The following is a 19,723-nucleotide window of genomic DNA, read 5'->3' on the forward strand; positions in this document are numbered from 1 at the left end:
ATGAACTGACCTGTATTGGATTTGTAATTTCATTCTGAATGGGGCGATATGCATTGACAAAAAAACGATTTAACACTACATATCCCCTGTACCTATAATCTGTATAGTGTGAGCATGAAAAATATTCACCTGAAACCCGGAATCGTTGGCACTATGGGGAGCACGCATTCATGCATTTCACGAAGATTGTCATATCCATGTATCAACGAGTTAACAAAGTCGAGAGGATTACAACTTTAGACCGATTGATTCTGGAAAATCCAAAGCACTAACCCGGACATCGCAGTCATATCGAAACCGCGCGTTGTTATTGTGTGTGGCTAACCGGTGATTTTGATGTGGTGCTCCATACCAAGTGAATATGTGATTACACAAATGCATCGAAATCACTGCGCGTGTACATTTCAGACCTGTTCGTTGTAAAGACTATACGAAAATATAGAATTGTCGGGTGTGGTTGTCAGATTTTAAAACTAACATGCTATTTTACTCAGGTAAACATCACATCTCCAAGTGAAAATGGTCTGTTACTCAGGGAAAAGATAGATTTCCAAGTGAAACGGTATTGTTACTCAGGGAAAAAATATATTTCCAAGTGAAAATGGTTTGTTACTCAGAGAAAAAATATATTTCTAAACGAAAAGGGTTTGTTACTCAGAGAAAAAATATATTTCCAAACGAAAATGGTTTTGTTACTCTAGGAAACGATAGACCCCAAGTGAAAATGTATTGTTACTCTGGGTAAACGATTGATCTCCAAAGGACAATGGTATTTTTACTCAGGTAACGGCGGACCTCCAAGTGAAAATGGTAATTTTACGCAGGTAATTGGCAGTTGTCCAAACGAAAATGATATTTTTACTTGGGTAGGTATCGTGTGTTCAACGTTGGTAGTGTGATTGGTCTTGTTAAACGTAGTTGTCGAGTTGTACAATATACTTGTATTACGAGGGGCGGGAAATTAAAATGTTATTACGACTGTAATAAGGTTGTTGTATGTTGATTTGATTTGGTGCAACTGACTCGCTCGGTCTCGACAATGCAAAATAGATGGTTCGTTTTGAAACCGTAACCAATACCACGTGTAAGTCGATGAGATTTCCACCTCCGTGCGTTCAGTCATGTCGAGTCTAATTTTAATACGGATCCACAGGTAAGAAACACACACTAACACCGTAAACAGAAGACGATGATTTTGATACAGATTAGTAAACATATTTCCCAGCTACATGTTCAACTAGATCGGAATTTATTTTTCTGTGTGTGCCAGTTTGGGATAAAATGTAAATAGATTGGTCGTTTTAATTGGATTGTGATTGTGTCGTTCAAATGTATGGCTCAACACGAAGACTTGACGCTGAACAACAATTCGATTCACAAAACATATCCATTGCGCAATTTGTCACTGGCGTGTAATGGATTAGGGATATTTTTAATATCGTTCCACCTACTGATTGTTTTGTTGTGAGGTCAATCATGTGATGACTCAGCACTTTTCGTTAGCGAAGTAGATTGATTTGCGTGTAAGATGTAAGGGTCGTCACTAGAAAACATATGTGCTCTGTTGTTGGAGTAGCTGATTTATTCATATGACATTGACAGAACCCTCGGGTAGTGACTATGCTTTTCTTTCACGAAAGTTTACGTGGCTCATTGTAATAAATTTGTGTTACCTAAACTCAGACAGATACCGCAATTGTGCTGGACTTACGCATGGTATTCACATACTGTACACATACAAACCTTTGTGTAAACAACTCTGATGTATCTGTGAGTACTAGTTCTGTGTTGAACTATTTGAATAATAAGATTCACGAACATCCTTTCATACAATAAAGTTCTTGAGACAACGAAACAGTTTGAGAGCGCCACCAATCATTGCACAGGTTCGTAGCGTGGAAATATCGAGCGAATCTTTTCATGTGACATGAATATCTTTCATATACCTTTGGTAGGAAATGAGTTGTTTAGGATAATCAGACACAACCTACAAAAGTTAAACTTGTCGCATTTGATTGCCTACTTTTTATCGATGTCTTTGTGATGTTGAAAGACGGATGAGTTTACATTTACATATAGTAAGCGGAGAAACTCAGGTAATAAATTTTACTCGTTTGAAAATACCGATCAATGGAGTAACAGTATCAATATGAGTGGTATATTATTTTTCGTGATATGCAACCAATCTTCTAAGCATAACTTTTCAAAAATGCGTCATGTTATAGAGAAGTCGGTTGTTATGAATTCGAAACAAATGTACTTCGATTATCGCGACAAAGCAAATTAAGATCAACGCCGTATTTCGGAAGCGAATGTGTATCGTTTGGTATGTTCAGCAATCACTAAATGACAAAAATAGCAAACTGTGCATACAACCCGGTAGTTAAACGATACAGTTACAAGTTGGATGTAATCTTGATTTACAGATGACAGCTTGATGATGTAAAGCTCAACCACTCCAGTCCAGTGTGTTTATTGCAAAGTATTTGACACAAAAATAATATTGAATGAAGACCCACACATCGGTTTCATTACCTAGCGAGTGAAAATTGTTTTCTGCTGGTCCGATATGATTTGCATTTAGTAAAACAATCTACATCAATTAAGTGACGCTGTTTAATATCCGTTGACTGAGTAAAATTTCTTGGGGTTTCATTTAGTGAGTTGCTAGGGATTCAATCGCATACAAGTAAGGTGCTTTAGTGACTGAGTATTGTGATGACATTTACTTTAGCGAATGACAACTGAAAAATTTCCGATTTCTTTGACGGTGTGTGTGTTTTACAAATAATTCTAGTACACCTAACTATAGGACACATTTAGCAAACGTCGTGCAAATTGTTTTTTCTGACGGCAACGACTTTCAGTAGTCTGGTTAGATGATGACAATTATTTTAGAAGGTTCAAATCGGTATCACTACTATGAACGATAATACAAACAGATTTTTGTAGATTTCAGAGTAGCACATACTTCGATTTTATTATTGCTATGAGTTTTGTATTAACCAATACCAGTTGAATAGGATGCGTTCGGTAAAGATATTACAATTGCTTCTGTGCTGATCAAAGCCTTAGAGCAGGGGTGTCAAACATACGGCCCGCGGGCCGCATCCAGCCCGTCAGACCATTTCATCCGGCCCGCGAGGTCGTTCTGAGTAAATTGAAAAATTATTGTATTATACAGCACTTATCTAATGGAATTAACTGTCGAACATGTTCATCGGCCACATTATTACCATCTGTCGACAGTGTTGAGTTATGAGTCAAGTAGCCTAACTATCATGAACAAGGCGGCGACATTGACACTGCATAATAGGAAGGCAAAAATTGCACATCCTGTTCAGAGTTTTCTGGGAGAGAGGACCAAATATAGGTATTCACAGAGGCGGAAACAATAATGAAACCGCTTGCATTAGAAATATGCTGTATAATACAATCTTTTTCTAATTTACTCGGAAAACATGAATATTATACATAAATATTATAATAGCTACACGTAGAATAGAAATCAACTATCGCTGGTCGCACTGCTGCTAGCATTACTCTGACCCCGGTCTTCAGAGAAATCGAATAGTGAGTTGGTGATATAAAAATAATGGACAAAATTCCAGCGGCCTCGTTTACAATCTCTTATATTCCCTCACGCAGGGCCAACGACGCACCACGATTACAGCAAGACAATATTGAAATCTTCAAGTTATATCTTCGTTAGAGACTCTGTTTTAGTGGTTTACAACTGAATTCAATCGTCCAATCATCGCATATTGTCCATTCCATTTTCTGCGAATAACGTTGTTGCTAGAATAGGGCCCATATGATCCGTGATATAATATATCATAGTATTTTGCCTGGCGGTTGATAATAAAGCATTCCATTGAAAAACAGAGGTATGTATTTGGACTTTAGAGGTAACATTTTTGGTCATTTGACTATGGTCCGGCCGATACCCTACTATTACCGAGAATGCTATTACCGAGATGGACATTACCGAGAATGCTATTACCGAGAATGGACATTACCGAGAACGGACAATACCGAGAATGGACATTACCGAGAATAGACAATACCGAGAATGGACAATACCGAGAATGGACAATACCGAGAATGGACATTACCGAGAATGGACAATACCGAGAATGGACACTACCGAGAATGACATTACCGAGAATGCTAATACCGAGAATGGACATTACCGAGAATGCTATTACCGAGAATGGACATTACCGAGAACGGACATTACCGAGAACTGCCAATACCGAGAATGGACATTACCGAGAATGACATTACCGAGAATGCTATTACCGAGAATGGACATTACCGAGAACGGACATTACCGAGAATGGATATTACCGAGAATGGACAATACCGAGAATGGACATTAGCGAGAATCCTATTACCGAGAATGGACATTACCGAGAATGCTATTACCGAGAACGGACATTACCGAGAATGGACATTACCGAAAATGGATAATACCGAGAATGGACATTACCGAGAATGCTATTACCGAAAATGGACATTACCGAGAACGGACTTTGCCGAGAATGGACATTACCGAGAATGTATATTACCATATCATCGTAACATATTTGATGGGACTGACACTATATGACTATGGTACCGAACACAGTGGACTTGGAGACGACCAAAGTAACCATAGACCATAACCACATTACGTACAGATTACGTACCATATTACGTGCGTGTAATGCAGTAGCGACCAACTTTTTTACCCTTCGCTACCATTACTGTAAGAAGCACGGGCGTAACCGATGCCATTGTCAGCGTCTACTGGCAGCTGAACGACGCTTCCGCCTAATCATCATCATCATTGGTTTATTAGCTATTTCATCAGTTCAATACACCACAAAAAATGCGATACAATGAATAGACAGGAAGATGTCGAAGCGACTTGGATTTGTCAATGGAATCAGAAAGTCCACCTTAGCCTAGGCGTAGTAAAGATGAGGCATGCACACTGAATGAAAGTAAAGAATACAGTATAGAAAAAGAAAGCGACAAGAATAGGGCGGCATGTCATGGGAAGCGAGATCGATAGGTCAGTCGTGGTCCGGTAATCTTGAGGATGTACTGTATTTACTTAATAGTAATTGCTTGTATTTCGACTTGAATGTGGACATGCTCGTCGACTGTCGGATGGCCGGCGGGATACTGTTCCACACATCAGGTCCGGCATATTTTATAGAGCGGTGATCTTTTCGGTCGATCATATGATATTTGGACGATGTGGACGCGCGTGTGTTGTACTTGTGCGCTTTTGATTCCGGCCATCTAGTGCGGCATCAAGACGATCAACCAGCCGCCGCCATCATCAATCACATTCCGACGGAGCCATGGCGCAGAGGTGGCTGGAATCGGAAAACATGGCGCTCGACAATGGAGACTGACCTAGCGCAACGCGGGCTGTCGCTTGAAGACGCTCACGGTCGCCTACGTTGGAGACGCTTAATACGAGCCTAAAACTGATTATCTTGATGTTTTTTTGTTTCCTGTTTTCTTTTGCCCTTTTCATTTTATTTTATCTAATTGAAAAGTCGATATATATATATATATTGTCAGCAGCAGATAGGCGGTTGGTGGGATTCCTGGGTTGAAACGATAAATATGACAAAATTAAAAATGTTTGGCGCGCTGCAGCATACGAACAGTTGCCGAGCCCTGAGATAGATTATTAGCTTATATTCCACACTCATCACACTGCATGTCCTATCCCCAGCTTTGACTGCTCGTATGCAAAGGTGATATAGGATTCGTGCTATATTTTCTCGCCTCTCCTTGCCTACTCGTTACTTCTAGGGCTTGCAGAAATAGGAGACTGAGGAATTTCGGATGTACACTATCCCCCAAAAAATCTAGTCTACACTTTGGAAAACAATCATTCGTTCAGTAGACCTGAAATTTATTATTTATATGGCATGACTGACATATAAATACAACGAAACAAACGAAGTGAAAGACACTCTAATTGACTTTACACGAGAGATTCAGATTGTAAATATGTAATAGTGATTGCCATAGATTTAGCAGTACTTAGGTCTATTGAAACCTAAAATTCGAAAGCTTGCAGAGCTCTGCTCCGTCCTCAGAAACCTCAGGTACGAGCAGGGCTCAGAAAGCTCGTGATTTCAGTTTCAATATAGGCACGGCGTTACGCTAAATCTGTCTTGATCGCCATTATATATTTACTCAGTTAAGTTAATGTGCCACTCTCTTCAGAAAAGTTTCTGGCATGGTGTCATTCGTCCATGTTTCCTCACAGAGTCGCTTCAAATTTTCGCTCAGTGTAACGTATTTCTTCTTTCTTGTAGGCGCGGTCCTTGGCCAGAGAAAGTTTGAATTAAGTCCACTTGCTTTTGTATGACATCCTTCCTTCAAAAATATGCCATGTTTGTAATTAGTATGCCATATATAATATGCCTGAATCTTAGGGCGGAGATAATAAAGTTAGCTGATCCGGGAGAATGCTAATCATGTGATTAAAACTGATTGCTTTTACAAATATTTTTTTCGGATATGACGATAAGGGGCGCGCGAAATTTTTCACTATCATCAAGGGGGCGTGTCTAAAAAAGTTTGAGGACCGCTGATCTACAGCAGCATGCAATAAAAAACTTACTTAATACATTCTAAAAAACTCCAAATGTTCACGTGGCACCCCCCAACCAGTATGCCGAAGCCACGATGCCATCCTTCAACGGAGTTGTTCGTTCGGTGCATCTCATCGATGGTACGTCGCCGCACGTTCCACACGCTGGGTGGGAATAGTGCCCGCCTGACACTACCTTGTTGATGGTTTGTGCTACCTAACGCAGAAAAGATAATTATTGAAATATGCCTATATCGATAGAATTGTGCTACAGCCTACCTATATATGTATCTCGAAAATAATTAGCCAATTCGTCGGCAATACTTGGCCAGCCATTGCCAGAGGAAGTCAATATACCAAAGCAACGTTCTACGTCTGACTCCGGCACAAAAGCCAGGGCCGTCAAGGACTTTACCTGTAACAAAACCTCAAGTTATTATCACTTAGCGATAACGTCATTGGCTATACAAAGGCTTGCCTGAATGGAGAAGTCGCGATCAGATAGATATTGAGTTTTCAATCCTAACTCCTGCACCTTTCTTTGTACACTTTGGCTGAGATGAAACAGGCACCCCGTAATTTTCACATTCGGAAATTCATCAGAGAATGCCCGAATGGCTGCCAATTCAAAGTCGTGCATAAGGGTTGTGGGCTGCAATGAAGGCCTTTTTTGTTTTAGCACCTGTTATTAAATGCATCATTATTTGTTATTAGCCTTATATAGTTGATTATGTAGAGATTGTAGAGTAGAGCAAACTTCTAAATGTAGGCCTACCACTATATAATATTTGAAGAGCTTCTTGGAGGTAGAGAACTTCAATATACAATTAAATAGTATATTCATATTGAAATGAACCCGAATATTTTCGGCTGACACTCGTCAGGGGTAATCGTCAGCAACTAGTAGAGAATTGGAAAGAACATTGTATATCAACAATCGTATCACAAAATATGACGTCACCAGCATGAAATTTCGAATGAGAGAGCGTTCAATGTACTATTTTTAGGTGATACACGAACTCCTTTTGTTGACAGAGTTTTGGTTGGTGTATTTTGATAAAAGTTGATTCCAAGGCACACAAATGGAATTGTGAACGGCCTCGACCTACGATTCGAAATCGGTCGTCTCGATAATTATTCGCACAAATCGGATTATCCAACAGATGTTTGCCGATGGCAGAATTAATTGCCTTTGATCGATCCGCATCAATCTTAAGTGGATGAGTTAAGGGTGAGCTTTTCACATCGCGTGACGCACGTGTTCTGATAAATCTGGGGACATGTTGGTTTATGCGGTCCTGCAGACGTCTTGACGTTCTTCCCACGTAGCCACAATCACAGTGGCACCTATATTCGTACACTACATTACTTTGTTGAAGTGCAGGAAGCACGTCTTTGCGTGTTGAAGGGAGCAGTTGTGTTGTTGTAAAAATCACATTGGTTTTGACTGTATCGTAACATTTACCGACAGCAGAAATCAATTGTTTTTCAAAGCGGGTGGAAATGGGGCCAATCCAAGGTAGATGGATATAAACATCTTTTATTGTTCGTGCGGTGGGCTCTGTTCGTTTTTCTGCGTTGAATTGCGTTAATTTCCTCTCCATGCCGCGGCTGATGACGTGTTCAGGGTAACCGTTATCAAGTAAGATTTTTCGGATGTGGTCAAGTTCTAAACTCAGTTTGTTACCCGAACATATCATCAACGCTCTATGCACGAGTGTGCCTATGAGGTTAATTTTTCTGCGCCGAGGACTAAATGAATTCCAGCGAAGGTATTGGCCTGTGAATGTCGGTTTTCTGAAAACACCCCGCAAACAAGATAACGTGACAGACGCGTGAAAAACGCGTCAACTCTTGCACGTTGAACGTTTGGCGCCGACGTTACAATCGCGACATTCTGTGGACAATTTGTAGCGATCAGTAAACGTTTCTGAAAGGCTAACCGTAACCACCTTGGTTATGAACCACGTTTGCTAAATGCTGCCTTTCAAACTACAGCTCCTAATGCTGCCTTTCAAACTACAGCTCCTAATGTAATAATACCGAGTCACAATAATTCAGGAACAATGCGTTTATTGCCAATAAGAGACAATAAGTCGTTAGGCCCAGTTTTACACACACTCATAATGGTGCAAAGAGTAAAAGGCAGCAGGCATTGTGCAAAATATTCCAACACCAATAATTGCAGTTTTGTATAATTGAGGTACTACTGAGCACGGAGGTATAGTTGAAATATTACAGAAGACACCCACTCATGCAACTAGATAAAAATCACAGGACTACCATATCAAGGTATAAAACAACATAACAAAATACTATGGCGGCAATATTCCAAATATAAGACACACTTTCATATTAACCAGAGGTGTTTAACTAAGTATTCAGTTGATTTGTTCAGTACTCAGGTTTACGTACTTGCACTACCTACTCCAGCGGTGATGTTATATACCACTTCTACTTCGAGTTATTAGGAAAAACTACCTACTTTTACAATTCGGATTTTGTAATGTTTAAATGAGGTTCGGGACATGGTTGTCGTCCTCACACTGACTGGCCAAAATAGAATCAGTATAACAACAATGTTAGCAACTGAATTTATATATTCTCGAAAAATGGACGTACCATCATATTTTTCACAAACACGAAGCAGCAATTTCGAAAGTGGCAACCACTTTACAACTGCTAAAAGAACGCGACAACTGGTCCGAATCGAAGTTTTCAAACTACCTACTCAAGTACTTTCAATACCTTCATTTTCAACTCCTAGTTGGAGTAAATTTAACAAGTAAATTTAGAATGCCCTGGATATTGTTAGTTCTACTTTTGCAACAACGCATACGACTTTTACCTAGATGTGTGCGGATTGACAGGACATTAGTAATGGAAAAATTCCTCCATTAATTTGGGATACTTGAAGAAACACTTTGCAGCAAGCTAATGGCAAGATATTGATACATAAAAAATGAAGAAACTGCGTAGCCGGTGTTAGCACCATCACAAGTAAAAACTTGAAACACTTTACCATAAACCAATTTACGATACTGTAGGGTTACCATATTTTGGGAATCTGAAAAGAGGTCTTACAATACAGCAGTAACATCCGGTAAAATTGGTGAACATATTACGAGTTTGTAGTTTGTTGACTGTAAAAAAAGGTAATATTTTTGGCTAAACTTCCAAATTACACAGTTTCTCTGAATATTCCGTAAGACCCACCTAACCGGTACTTGAGTACTGATTTCCTTTATCGCAGTTCAATTTTAACATACATTTACTCAAAATTTTCAAAAAGTGGACATGACATTTTGGCATTCTGCTAGGACACTTTAAAAGAGGACATATGGTAACCCTACGATACTGACAAATACAGAATGTAAAAACTGCGTAGCTGATGTCAGCAATATCACTTATTTACAGGTTTGCTAAGTACAAATATAAATGAGCAAAGGTAGCAGTAATGTCATGCTTGGTTAAATGCAGGCAATTACACCAGTGCATATACAGATGGTGTCTGGATGTCTGCTGTTCACCTTATATTAAGGTGGCACTTGGATGCAAAAACTGTGTGACGTCTTCTTTGAGACTATTAGTCCCACCTCTTTCTTGAGCAGCAGCTCATCAAAGCATGCCAATATCATTCCTGAAATCAATAAGTCATAGTTGGTAAGTCAAAAATAGATGACTAGCTAGTACTATATCACATCAATTTAATGTACAAGAGCTGTGTTGAAACAACTAAGCACAGGAAACAGAATCCCATGCTAAGAATATGCAATAAATAGTGTTACGGCAGGGGCGGGCAACATACGGCCCGCGGACAGTTTTCATCTTGTATGATGTGGCCCGCGGCGACAGTCTGCCGAGATTCCCCACTACACTACGCTATTCCCCCCAAAATCAGCTTCGTATGTTGCATTGTAACGGAGTTTGGTATTGTGACGCAACCATGCCTTCAGGGATCAAGTGAGGGGCAGAGTAAACCGCAAGCTTATTGGCCCTTGATTGAGCATTCACGCTCTTACTCTCGTGCGCGCTTGCTCCCGAGCTGCTCAGTCGGCATCGCTGCGTCACAATACCAAACTCCGTTACAATGCAACATTCGAATCTGATTTTACGGGGGTTCCAGGACCACAAGCAGAATAAAATTCATATTTTCGCAACCGGCACCGCGGTAGCTTTCGATTGATACCCGTCTTATCAAATTTATTGCTTGGCAAGTCGGCCAAAAACTACCGTCAGATTGCCATTGATCAAATGGAAAGTGGGACGTAGACTAATTTCAGTGAGTCGCGAGATTTGCTTGTGTCCACACCATATAGGACACTATGATCAGAGAGAAGCAGACATGGCGGCGCCTGTGTGACAATGATGTTCTCAAATCCACATTATATCCTCGTCATTATCGGCGAGTAATGCCTTTGAACTGACATTGCTGTTGTTACAATACATTCAATAAATACGATTTATTCCTTGTATATGTGGATAAATGGGCGAATAATGTATCGATTCAGCAATCCGGCCTGTCAAGTACTCAATTTTTCTATATCCGGCCATCAGCCGATTGGAGAAGTTGCCCGCCCCTATGTTAGGGGATCAACACCGTAAAATTTCCCACTATTTCAATCTGGATGATTTCACGAGTCCCATTAAAATCAAGTTTGAAAAATGCATACCTCATCCACGGCTAATTCTTCACTAGTGCGTCCATTCTGTGATCTTGATGATGGCTGCAAGAAGTTCATTGTTATATTCTAGGGCATGATAGGACAGTAAAACTATACGACGAAATTCTACTATGAATCCAATGTATTTAATCCTGATCAGCAGAATTACTTTAGACAAGCAAGCACCATGCAATCACTATCCAGGGGGCATATAAACAAAGGAGAGTAGATCACGGAACACAGGGTATAAATACGAAGCAAGGCGCACGAGAAAATAATGATTGGCAGTGATTACTAAATAAGATATGACACCAACATGAATGGGCGATCATAACATTAAATGTAATTTAATGCATCCAACACCTATAACTGATATTTTTTAATAGCCGAGGGATATCAGAATGATTAACCAACAGCAAACTGTACCTTCTTGAGATAATGAGGGTAGGACTTCAAGACATCACTGATGTCCTTTTCCATATCTTTCTCTGTTACTTTGCCGTGGGTCTTTCTGCAAATAGCTACAAGAAGATACGGTTGGAGCTAGTTAATTACACCTTGTACTGTCTAGGAGCCTCTGTAACTCCAATACTCACATATCAGAAGGCTATATATCATTTCATGGTCTCTGAAGCGATACTTTCCTTTTTGTCCATCTTTCGAATACTGAGCAAGTAGTAACTTGGTTGCAATTTTATCCAACACGCCTCGAATTGTAGCTTTCACAGTTTGTCCACCAACAAGTGACAAATACGATACCTGGAAAACCAAGAAATCCAGAAAAAATTGTAAAAACAGCTGGCAAGAGGACTCAGTCAAATTATATCTTGACTAATTCTAGTTGTAACAGTATTTTACAGTGAATGAAAAACTAGACAGAAAGTCATTTTTCAACTTGATCAGCTAGGAAAAATATTAACCATTGTATATTGAAAATTAATGGGTTTGGTAATTATAACATAACAGCTACTTACAGCGGCCTCTTTTGCTCCTTCCTGCTGAAGTGCCTCATCAATGCCTCTTAATTCATCCACATTAGTTGCAGGTTTCTTGATAAAATACTCAAAATTCTGCGTGCTTGACTGCATTTGCATACGCTTTCCAACATCTTGTCGAACGAGATAAGCTTGATTTTCATTTACCTTCTCCAAAATAGTTCGCATACAAATCAGGATTTTCGTCATGATTTCTAAATAAAATTAAATACCATCTATACCGCACATCTGACAAGTGTACATTAAAATCATCAATTATTGTGTAATGACATTGCCATGAATGTCTTAAAGCTCGACCCCTTATAAAATAAATTGTAGTTCTAGGAAACGTAATATCTAAAAGGGAATCAAATGTCACTTCCTATAAAAATATGAATCTCAGAACATACTGCCATCCGAATAACCGTTTCGCCTGTGGGGTACACTGTCGGTAGACATTTCAAACGAAGAGCCACCTAAAATAAATAAACAATTGATAATAAATATGTAATAAGTTTACAAGGTAAGTAAACATCTCAGGAGTAGAAAATGTTGAACAAACCTTCCAAAATCGTCTCTACTTGGTGCTTCTCGGGACATCTTGGTGTTGAGGTGACTATGGAAAGAAATAAATGGTCACATATCGAATTATTTTTCAAGTTATAATTAAACAGACCTCCCTGCTTTTTCTTGGATAGGAACTGCGAAGTTCGCTTCGAAGTTGAGGCAGACACTGGTTGAGAATGAATTCGCGTATCAGCAAGAACTGCTTCATTGTCAGAAGTATCACTATCTGCAGAAAATAGAAGTTGGAATGACACTAACACTATGGAAATAGATGAGCAATTTAAATATTTAATAATTTTACAAAGCAAGTAAACATCTCAGGAGTAGAAAATGTTAAAATAACCTTCCAAGATCGTCTCTACTTGGTGCTTCTTGGGACGTCTTGGTGTTGAGGTGACTATGGAAAGAGATACATGGTCACATATCGAATTATTTTTCAAGTTATAATTAAACAGACCTCCCTGCTTTTTCTTGGATAGGAACTGCGAAGTTCGCTTTGAAGTTGAGGCAGACACTGGTTGAGAATGAATTGACGTATCAGCAAGAACTGCTTCATTGTCAGAAGTATCACTATCTGCAGAAAATAGAAGTTGGAATGACACTAACACTATGGAAATAGATAAGCAATTTAAATATTTAATAATTTTACAAAGCAAGTAAACATCTCAGGAGTAGAAAATGTTAAAATAACCTTCCAAAATCGTCTCTACTTGGTGCTTCTTGGGACGTCTTGGTGTTGAGGTGACTAAGGAAAGAGATACATGGTCACATATTGAATTATTTTTCAAGTTATAATTAAACAGACCTCCCTGCTTTTTCTTGGATAGGAACTGCGAAGTTCGCTTCGAAGTTGAGGCAGACACTGGTTGAGAATGAATTGACGTATCAGCAAGAACTGCTTCATTGTCAGAAGTATCACTATCTGCAGAAGATAGAAGTTGGAATGACACTAACACTATGGAAATAGATAAGCAATTTAAATATTTAATAATTTTACAAAGCAAGTAAACATCTCAGGAGTAGAAAATGTTAAAATAACCTTCCAAAATCGTCTCTACTTGGTGCGTCTCGGGACGTCTTGGTGTTGAGGTGACTAAGGAAAGAAAGAAATGGTCACATATTGAATTATTTTTCAAGTTATAATTAAACAGACCTCCCTGCTTTTTCTTGGATAGGAACTGCGAAGTTCGCTTCGAAGTTGAGGCAGACACTGGTTGAGAATGAATTGGCGTATCAGCAAGAACTGCTTCATTGTCAGAAGCATCACTATCTGCAGAAAATAGAAGTTGGAATGACACTAACACTATCGATTCATTGTTTTCACTACAGATTAAGGTAGAGCCATAGAAGTATAAAATAAAACAGAATAGAATAAAGCATACCTGCGGAATCGTGATGTAGAAGTTTTGCATTTCCCGTAGAATCTCTTTTTCTCTGTATCGTCTCTGGCTCACTAATGCAATCAGTTAGCTGAGGCCATTTCAGTGGAGGAGCATCAGATGAATCAGTGACTTTCTTGCGTTTAAGCGACAAGGGTTGTTTGTTAATGTCCACATTATCTGCATCTAAATGTTTTATAGCAACACAAAATGTAGATTTCATTGTAATCCAGTCTGCGACCGGTAATTGTTAGATTTCAATGTGGTTAAAATGGGAACCTCAACTATTGATAAGAATACCACAAACCTGTGGATGTATTTTCCAACCCATAATCAAATTCAGCGTGCTTTTTCTTTATAGTTCTTCTCTTTTGTGATGTAGGCGCCTCAATATCACTCTCGAACGTGGATGTAGACTCCGCCCGCTTGTTTGCTATGAGTGCAGCTTTGTATGACTCTAAAAAATGCAACATTGGAGAATATATGGAGGTGGTTAGGAACAAATTACTTCCACTTTCTTAGAGTACGCGACTAGGTGTTGCCTACTTGCATTAATCCAACAAGTGGAATGTGTTTTCAGATTAATTCAAATTTGCAGATTTATACATTAAATTATAAGCTATTAACCTCCTACCAGTCTGATATAATTTGCGAACTTTATATTTCTTCCATTCGTGCAGATTGGGGATCATATGCTTCTGAGCATACTGAGCTGATTTACCTGTCCCTGGCCAATAACAGTACATTATCTATAAAGAAAAATGGAAGGTAATAATCATCGAAATTAGCAAAAGACAAACTTACTTTTTCACACCGCACTATCCAACTGCTAGAAACCACTGCACAAGAGTTATCTACCACAAATTCAACCACATAAAAGTTCTTCATTGTCATGCTATGTAGAACTTGAGAATATTCAGGAAACCTGGAAATGTATACAATTTCGTTAGGACAAACTTCTTTTAAGATAGGTATGACACTTGACATAATCATCACATATCCATGATAGAAATCTCAAAAATGCAATATTGATAGAAACAGTAAATGAAAATCACTTTGCTTTATACGGATAGCCTGAGTCCCAATATCACAATTCCGTACGGATTTAATTACATATTGTCGAGAGTGAACTTTGTAAACACCTAGTAACCGGGAATCCATGGGTGACTTGAAATAAGACATAGCATTCATGTACACTTTGCAGATGCTTACACCAGAGGGGCCGGGGCATATAATTTCACAGCATGCACCACTGATCGATACAAAGGCATTTTCCGGGACATAGCAAGAGAATTTTCTGGGAATAGAAGTTTTTCGAGTTTTTCGTCCTTCTGCCAGCTTATTAATTATTTGAATTAGAGGTTCCTTCCCAGATCGTACCATTTTTTTCAGTTGATGCAAGTAGTTTTCGAAGGGGAACGCGCTACAATTGTCCAAACCCCCAAACAATTTTGCATCATCTGCAAGATGAATAAGGGCATGAACATTGTAGACAAGAAATTCGTCACCATAGAGTGGTCTACAATTTTCAACAAACGACACCAATAGTTCATTAGCAAAATCAGCATACTTTCCTACCAAGGTTGGTGATATCAAAATACAAAGGGCAGTGCTGAATTGAAGAAAGTGATTGTACAATTCGGGTCTGAGTATTCCTCTCAGAACCACCTTACCAGTGTACAGCATAAATTGCCTGTATTCGGTTGCCTTCCAGTAGGCAACTTCACTTAATGGCCTTGGCTTACGAGCAAAACACCTCGGAATGCAGCTCTTAAGCTTTACCAACTTCGAACTAATTTCTGCAATGTTACTAGAGGAGAGTCTCGTTTTTTTGCTTCCGTTGATCCAGGCATTCAAAATTTTTTTCGTGACACCGAGACATGCTTCGTGCATATAGTCTATCGAAAAGGTCCTCACCATGTCTATTGCTAATTCTGAGAATGGGGTTTGGCCATGATGATGCTCAGGCTGTTCATGATTACGAAATGAGGCATCTGTCCTCGGAGTTATATTTACAGTTTCACGGTATATTACTTTTCCGCACCACTCTCCCTTCTGCGTACATCTGTCGCAGCCATAATAGCCAGAACATAATTTCACGTTAGTGCATAATGCCCGGGCTGGACAATCACAAACAATGCATCGCAAAATCACACGGAGATTACGGTTCTTAACAATAATGCCGTTATCCATAACATCCTTCATCTCTGCAACACAGTCCTTTAGAAAATCAAGATTACTGGGTTTAGATAGTCCATAGCATATAGCAATGGGAACAACAACAGCAGGATCCACATGAATGGCACAGAGAATGGGCCAAACACATTTTGGACTGCTTTTGAACAGAGGTAGTCCATCAATATTAAGAGAGATTTCAATTTCTTCAAGACTGCGAACTGGATAATCATTCAGTGCAATTATAATCTGGGAACGCAGACCAAGATATACATAGTCAAGAGATGATTTGGTATCTATACTGCTTATTAGACTGCTTTGATTAGGTCGTCTCAGAAGTGTAGCTGCCGTTAAAGGGAGATCATCAAATCCATGTTTGTTCCAAATTTTCAGCATTGCGGTGACAGTTGCATGAGGTACATGACACTGTATTGCCCAATTACGCAGGTCTTCTTCTGGGGTCGCAGATTCATCAACTGACAATGAAACGTCAGGTAAGGTCATTGTTGGGCGATCATCTGTGTCCGAGCTCTCATAGGGAGTTGAATCAGAAAGAGTGGCAATAGGAACAGCCGTTTCTGCATGCAATGGAGTGACATCTTGAAATTGATCCGGCATTGAACTGTTACGGCCACCTGTTGATAAAGTAATGCACGTATTCAAGCAGTTATGAGAATGATGAAATGTTTACATGGACTGGTAGGCTAGCTATTGTAAGAATGAGCAGAAGCTTCCATTTATTGGCTGGGAGAAAACAGCTCGATTCGAAAATTGACACAAGTAATTTCACACGGCCAACATGATCACAAACATTATGATGCCAATACCAGCGACCAGGTGATTCATGGAACTCAAATCCAAAACTGAATGAAATTAAACACTTACTTGATACTGGTCCATCATTATCTGCAAACTGTGAAATGTTGTCACTGTTTTTGTTAGCTAAAGTCTGCTTGATTAACCTAGTCGCAGCAGTCCATCTCCTTTTGTAGGCTAACCGGTCTCTTTTTCGACATTTAGGCATACTGAACTGTAGCTGCTTCAATAGAGTAGAAAATTATGAACCTATCAGAGTCCAGGGTTCGCTGTGCGCATGTCACGTCCTCATGATCAATAAAAATCTGCTTTCTACTAAACACCAATATTTTAGACATGTTCACAAGGAACAAAGATTGGTGATGGCAAGACATGTCATTGTGGATAAGGAAGTATAGTTGCACATGCCATGAATTATTAAGGAAAGGATTAATACTATGAGCACTTGAGAAATCACGCATGTATCTATACGGCTGATGATATGAACGACAGTAAACTACGGTCTATCAAGTAACCGTATTCCTTAACTATGTTTTTAAACGAAGATAATTATAAATTAGCATGCAAAGTTCAGTTTTCAGTACTCCACTATAGCTAAGTTCTTGCTTCAACATCAATTAACCGCGATTAATCCGCGCGAACAAACTAACATCGAACCCTCAACTACGATTACAAAACGCCATTATCGAACCTCGCGCTGGTTTTGTCTGGCGGCATCACACGTGCGCGCCGAAACTGATGTTCGCGTGGGGAAAAAAATGCCCTACGTCACTCGCCGACAATAAATCGTGAGATCGGTAAGTTGCCGGCTTGATTCTAACGACGCGCGCCTGTGTATAATGCGATATGAAAAGTGTCGGGTATGTGAGCAGTGAGCAACTGAGCATATATGTAGTATTTTCGTTGTCGGTGATCAGTGAACTGGGTCTGAATGCTACAATTGCAATAAAATGACACGATGATGCGTATATCGTCAAGATGAGAATGTTTGCGTCGTGCGTAGCGAATCACATTGCCACCTCCAGATGACATACGCGATGATACGTCATGATAACACTCCCTCTGCAGTTTAGTTCGTGTTAATTCAAGTCCCCATGGCTCTCAGCTTAAATTGATCATGAAAATACATAACCCAAATTCCCATCGTTATTTTGAAGATCTTTTTGAAACTTTTGTAAACGTTTGAAAGTCGTGTCAAACGTTTACTATTTGCGGGGATATCTGTACTTCCTTGTCCAGCGGCATATGCACATCATGGTATGCATATGCGCAGATCGTGTGTATGTGTATCATGAGTCGGTGTATATGCCTCAAAAAGAATCCAGGACAAAAATAAACTACGTCCTTTTCCTACGTCCTGATATGATAAAATGAATTTCGTAATGTAAATAAAATGATGTTGATGGAAATACCTTTATGTAACGTAGTGATATACCGTAGCTGTGGTATTGCCTCGATCGCTATCTTGTAGTTTATTGGAAAATGATTTTTGATTCAACTAGCATTCGATACTTCGTAGTCCACGTAAGGTCATAACATAATGAGTGTTAGCACAACGATTGACTCGAAACCGAATTACTCGGGTGTGCTATGACCAGGGCCGTAACAGCACTTCGTCAGGCCCCCCCCCAAAAACTTTGGTTTTGGTCCCCCATAGGGTGATAAACCTAACTTCTGGGGGGCTACGCTACTACCCAATAATAAAGATAAATGGCAAAAAATTTTGAAAAAATTGCATAAATTTAAAAAAAATACTCTATGATTTATGCTAATTAACGAAATAATTTTGGGCCCCCTTCGAGCTCGCCCCCCCCCCCAATTGGGGGGTTTGGGGTGCGGCAGTTACGGTGCTGGCTATGACCCTGCTCAGCTCGAATATAATCGAGTTGAAATCAGTGTTGGGATGACTCGAGTCATGACTTGACTCGAGTCAGACTCGAGTCAACTTTTTCGTATGACTTGACTTGACTCGAGTCACTTTGCAAAAATGACTTGACTTGACTCGGCGCTTCAAAAATGCAGATTGACTCGTGACTCGGAGCAAAATTTACGAGTCAATTTCAAGTCATCAAGTAAACCGTGTCGATCAAATCACTGTATCTTGTGCATGTTCGGATTATTATTCACGATACGCCGGTGTCACTTGTGAGAGCAACCAGTCGTTCACTGATTGCACATTTCAATGATCATCCATTGTTACATCACAAATAAACTGACCGCAAACGAAATGATCACAGCCTGCGCTGTCGTAATGGTAGTAGATTAATCTATTAAGGCTCTGTCCTGACATTGCACAGCACCCAACTTTACCAACCCTCTTGTATGATTTAAATCGAACGAATATAGTTTATGCGTATATATTTTCACGGATGTGTAGATGGTTAGTAGTTTATTGTACGATATCAATTTCTTTCAACTTCTCGAGGCTTGGTATTCGATCCTCTATTTTGGCTGATAGTAACAGAATGAAGCACGTAGCGCAGAGTTGTCAAACTCAACTGACGTCACGGGCCGGATTCAAACATTCAGTTCACTCGCGGG

General features: G+C 39.6%; 2 protein-coding genes across 5 annotated transcripts; both read right to left on the reverse strand.

The window, feature by feature from the left end:
• Positions 1 to 5,604: 5,604 nt before the first annotated feature.
• On the reverse strand, positions 5,605 to 8,404 carry LOC145432740 (uncharacterized). The gene is made up of 4 exons (XM_080309567.1): positions 7,086 to 8,404; positions 6,887 to 7,022; positions 6,638 to 6,824; positions 5,605 to 6,390 (listed from the first exon to the last, which is right to left on the reverse strand). The coding sequence occupies exons 1-4, from the start codon at positions 7,245 to 7,247 to the stop codon at positions 6,300 to 6,302; spliced, it is 576 nt and encodes a 191-aa protein (XP_080165693.1). The 5' UTR covers positions 7,248 to 8,404; the 3' UTR covers positions 5,605 to 6,299.
• Positions 8,405 to 8,663: 259 nt separating this feature from the next.
• LOC145432738 (uncharacterized) lies at positions 8,664 to 15,192 on the reverse strand. 4 transcript variants are annotated; one of them, XM_080309564.1, is made up of 15 exons: positions 14,996 to 15,192; positions 14,826 to 14,940; positions 14,499 to 14,648; positions 14,195 to 14,377; positions 13,852 to 14,082; positions 13,618 to 13,734; positions 13,504 to 13,557; positions 13,270 to 13,386; positions 13,156 to 13,209; positions 12,656 to 12,721; positions 12,246 to 12,460; positions 11,868 to 12,030; positions 11,698 to 11,792; positions 11,281 to 11,334; positions 8,664 to 10,247 (listed from the first exon to the last, which is right to left on the reverse strand). In XM_080309564.1, exons 1-15 carry the CDS (start codon positions 15,182 to 15,184, stop codon positions 10,242 to 10,244), a joined length of 1,809 nt encoding a protein of 602 aa, XP_080165690.1. In that variant the 5' UTR covers positions 15,185 to 15,192; the 3' UTR covers positions 8,664 to 10,241. The 4 variants fall into 4 exon arrangements, with proteins under 4 accessions (XP_080165690.1, XP_080165691.1, XP_080165689.1 ...); XM_080309565.1 differs by lacking the exon at positions 8,664 to 10,247 and having other exon boundaries at positions 10,254 to 11,334; positions 13,852 to 13,905; positions 13,966 to 14,082; XM_080309563.1 differs by lacking the exon at positions 8,664 to 10,247 and having other exon boundaries at positions 10,254 to 11,334.
• Positions 15,193 to 19,723: the final 4,531 nt, after the last annotated feature.

This window comes from Botryllus schlosseri, unplaced genomic scaffold (assembly GCF_051294905.1).
Source record: "Botryllus schlosseri isolate E-star unplaced genomic scaffold, Bs_hap1 Bs123a, whole genome shotgun sequence".
NCBI lineage: Eukaryota > Metazoa > Chordata > Ascidiacea > Stolidobranchia > Styelidae > Botryllus > Botryllus schlosseri.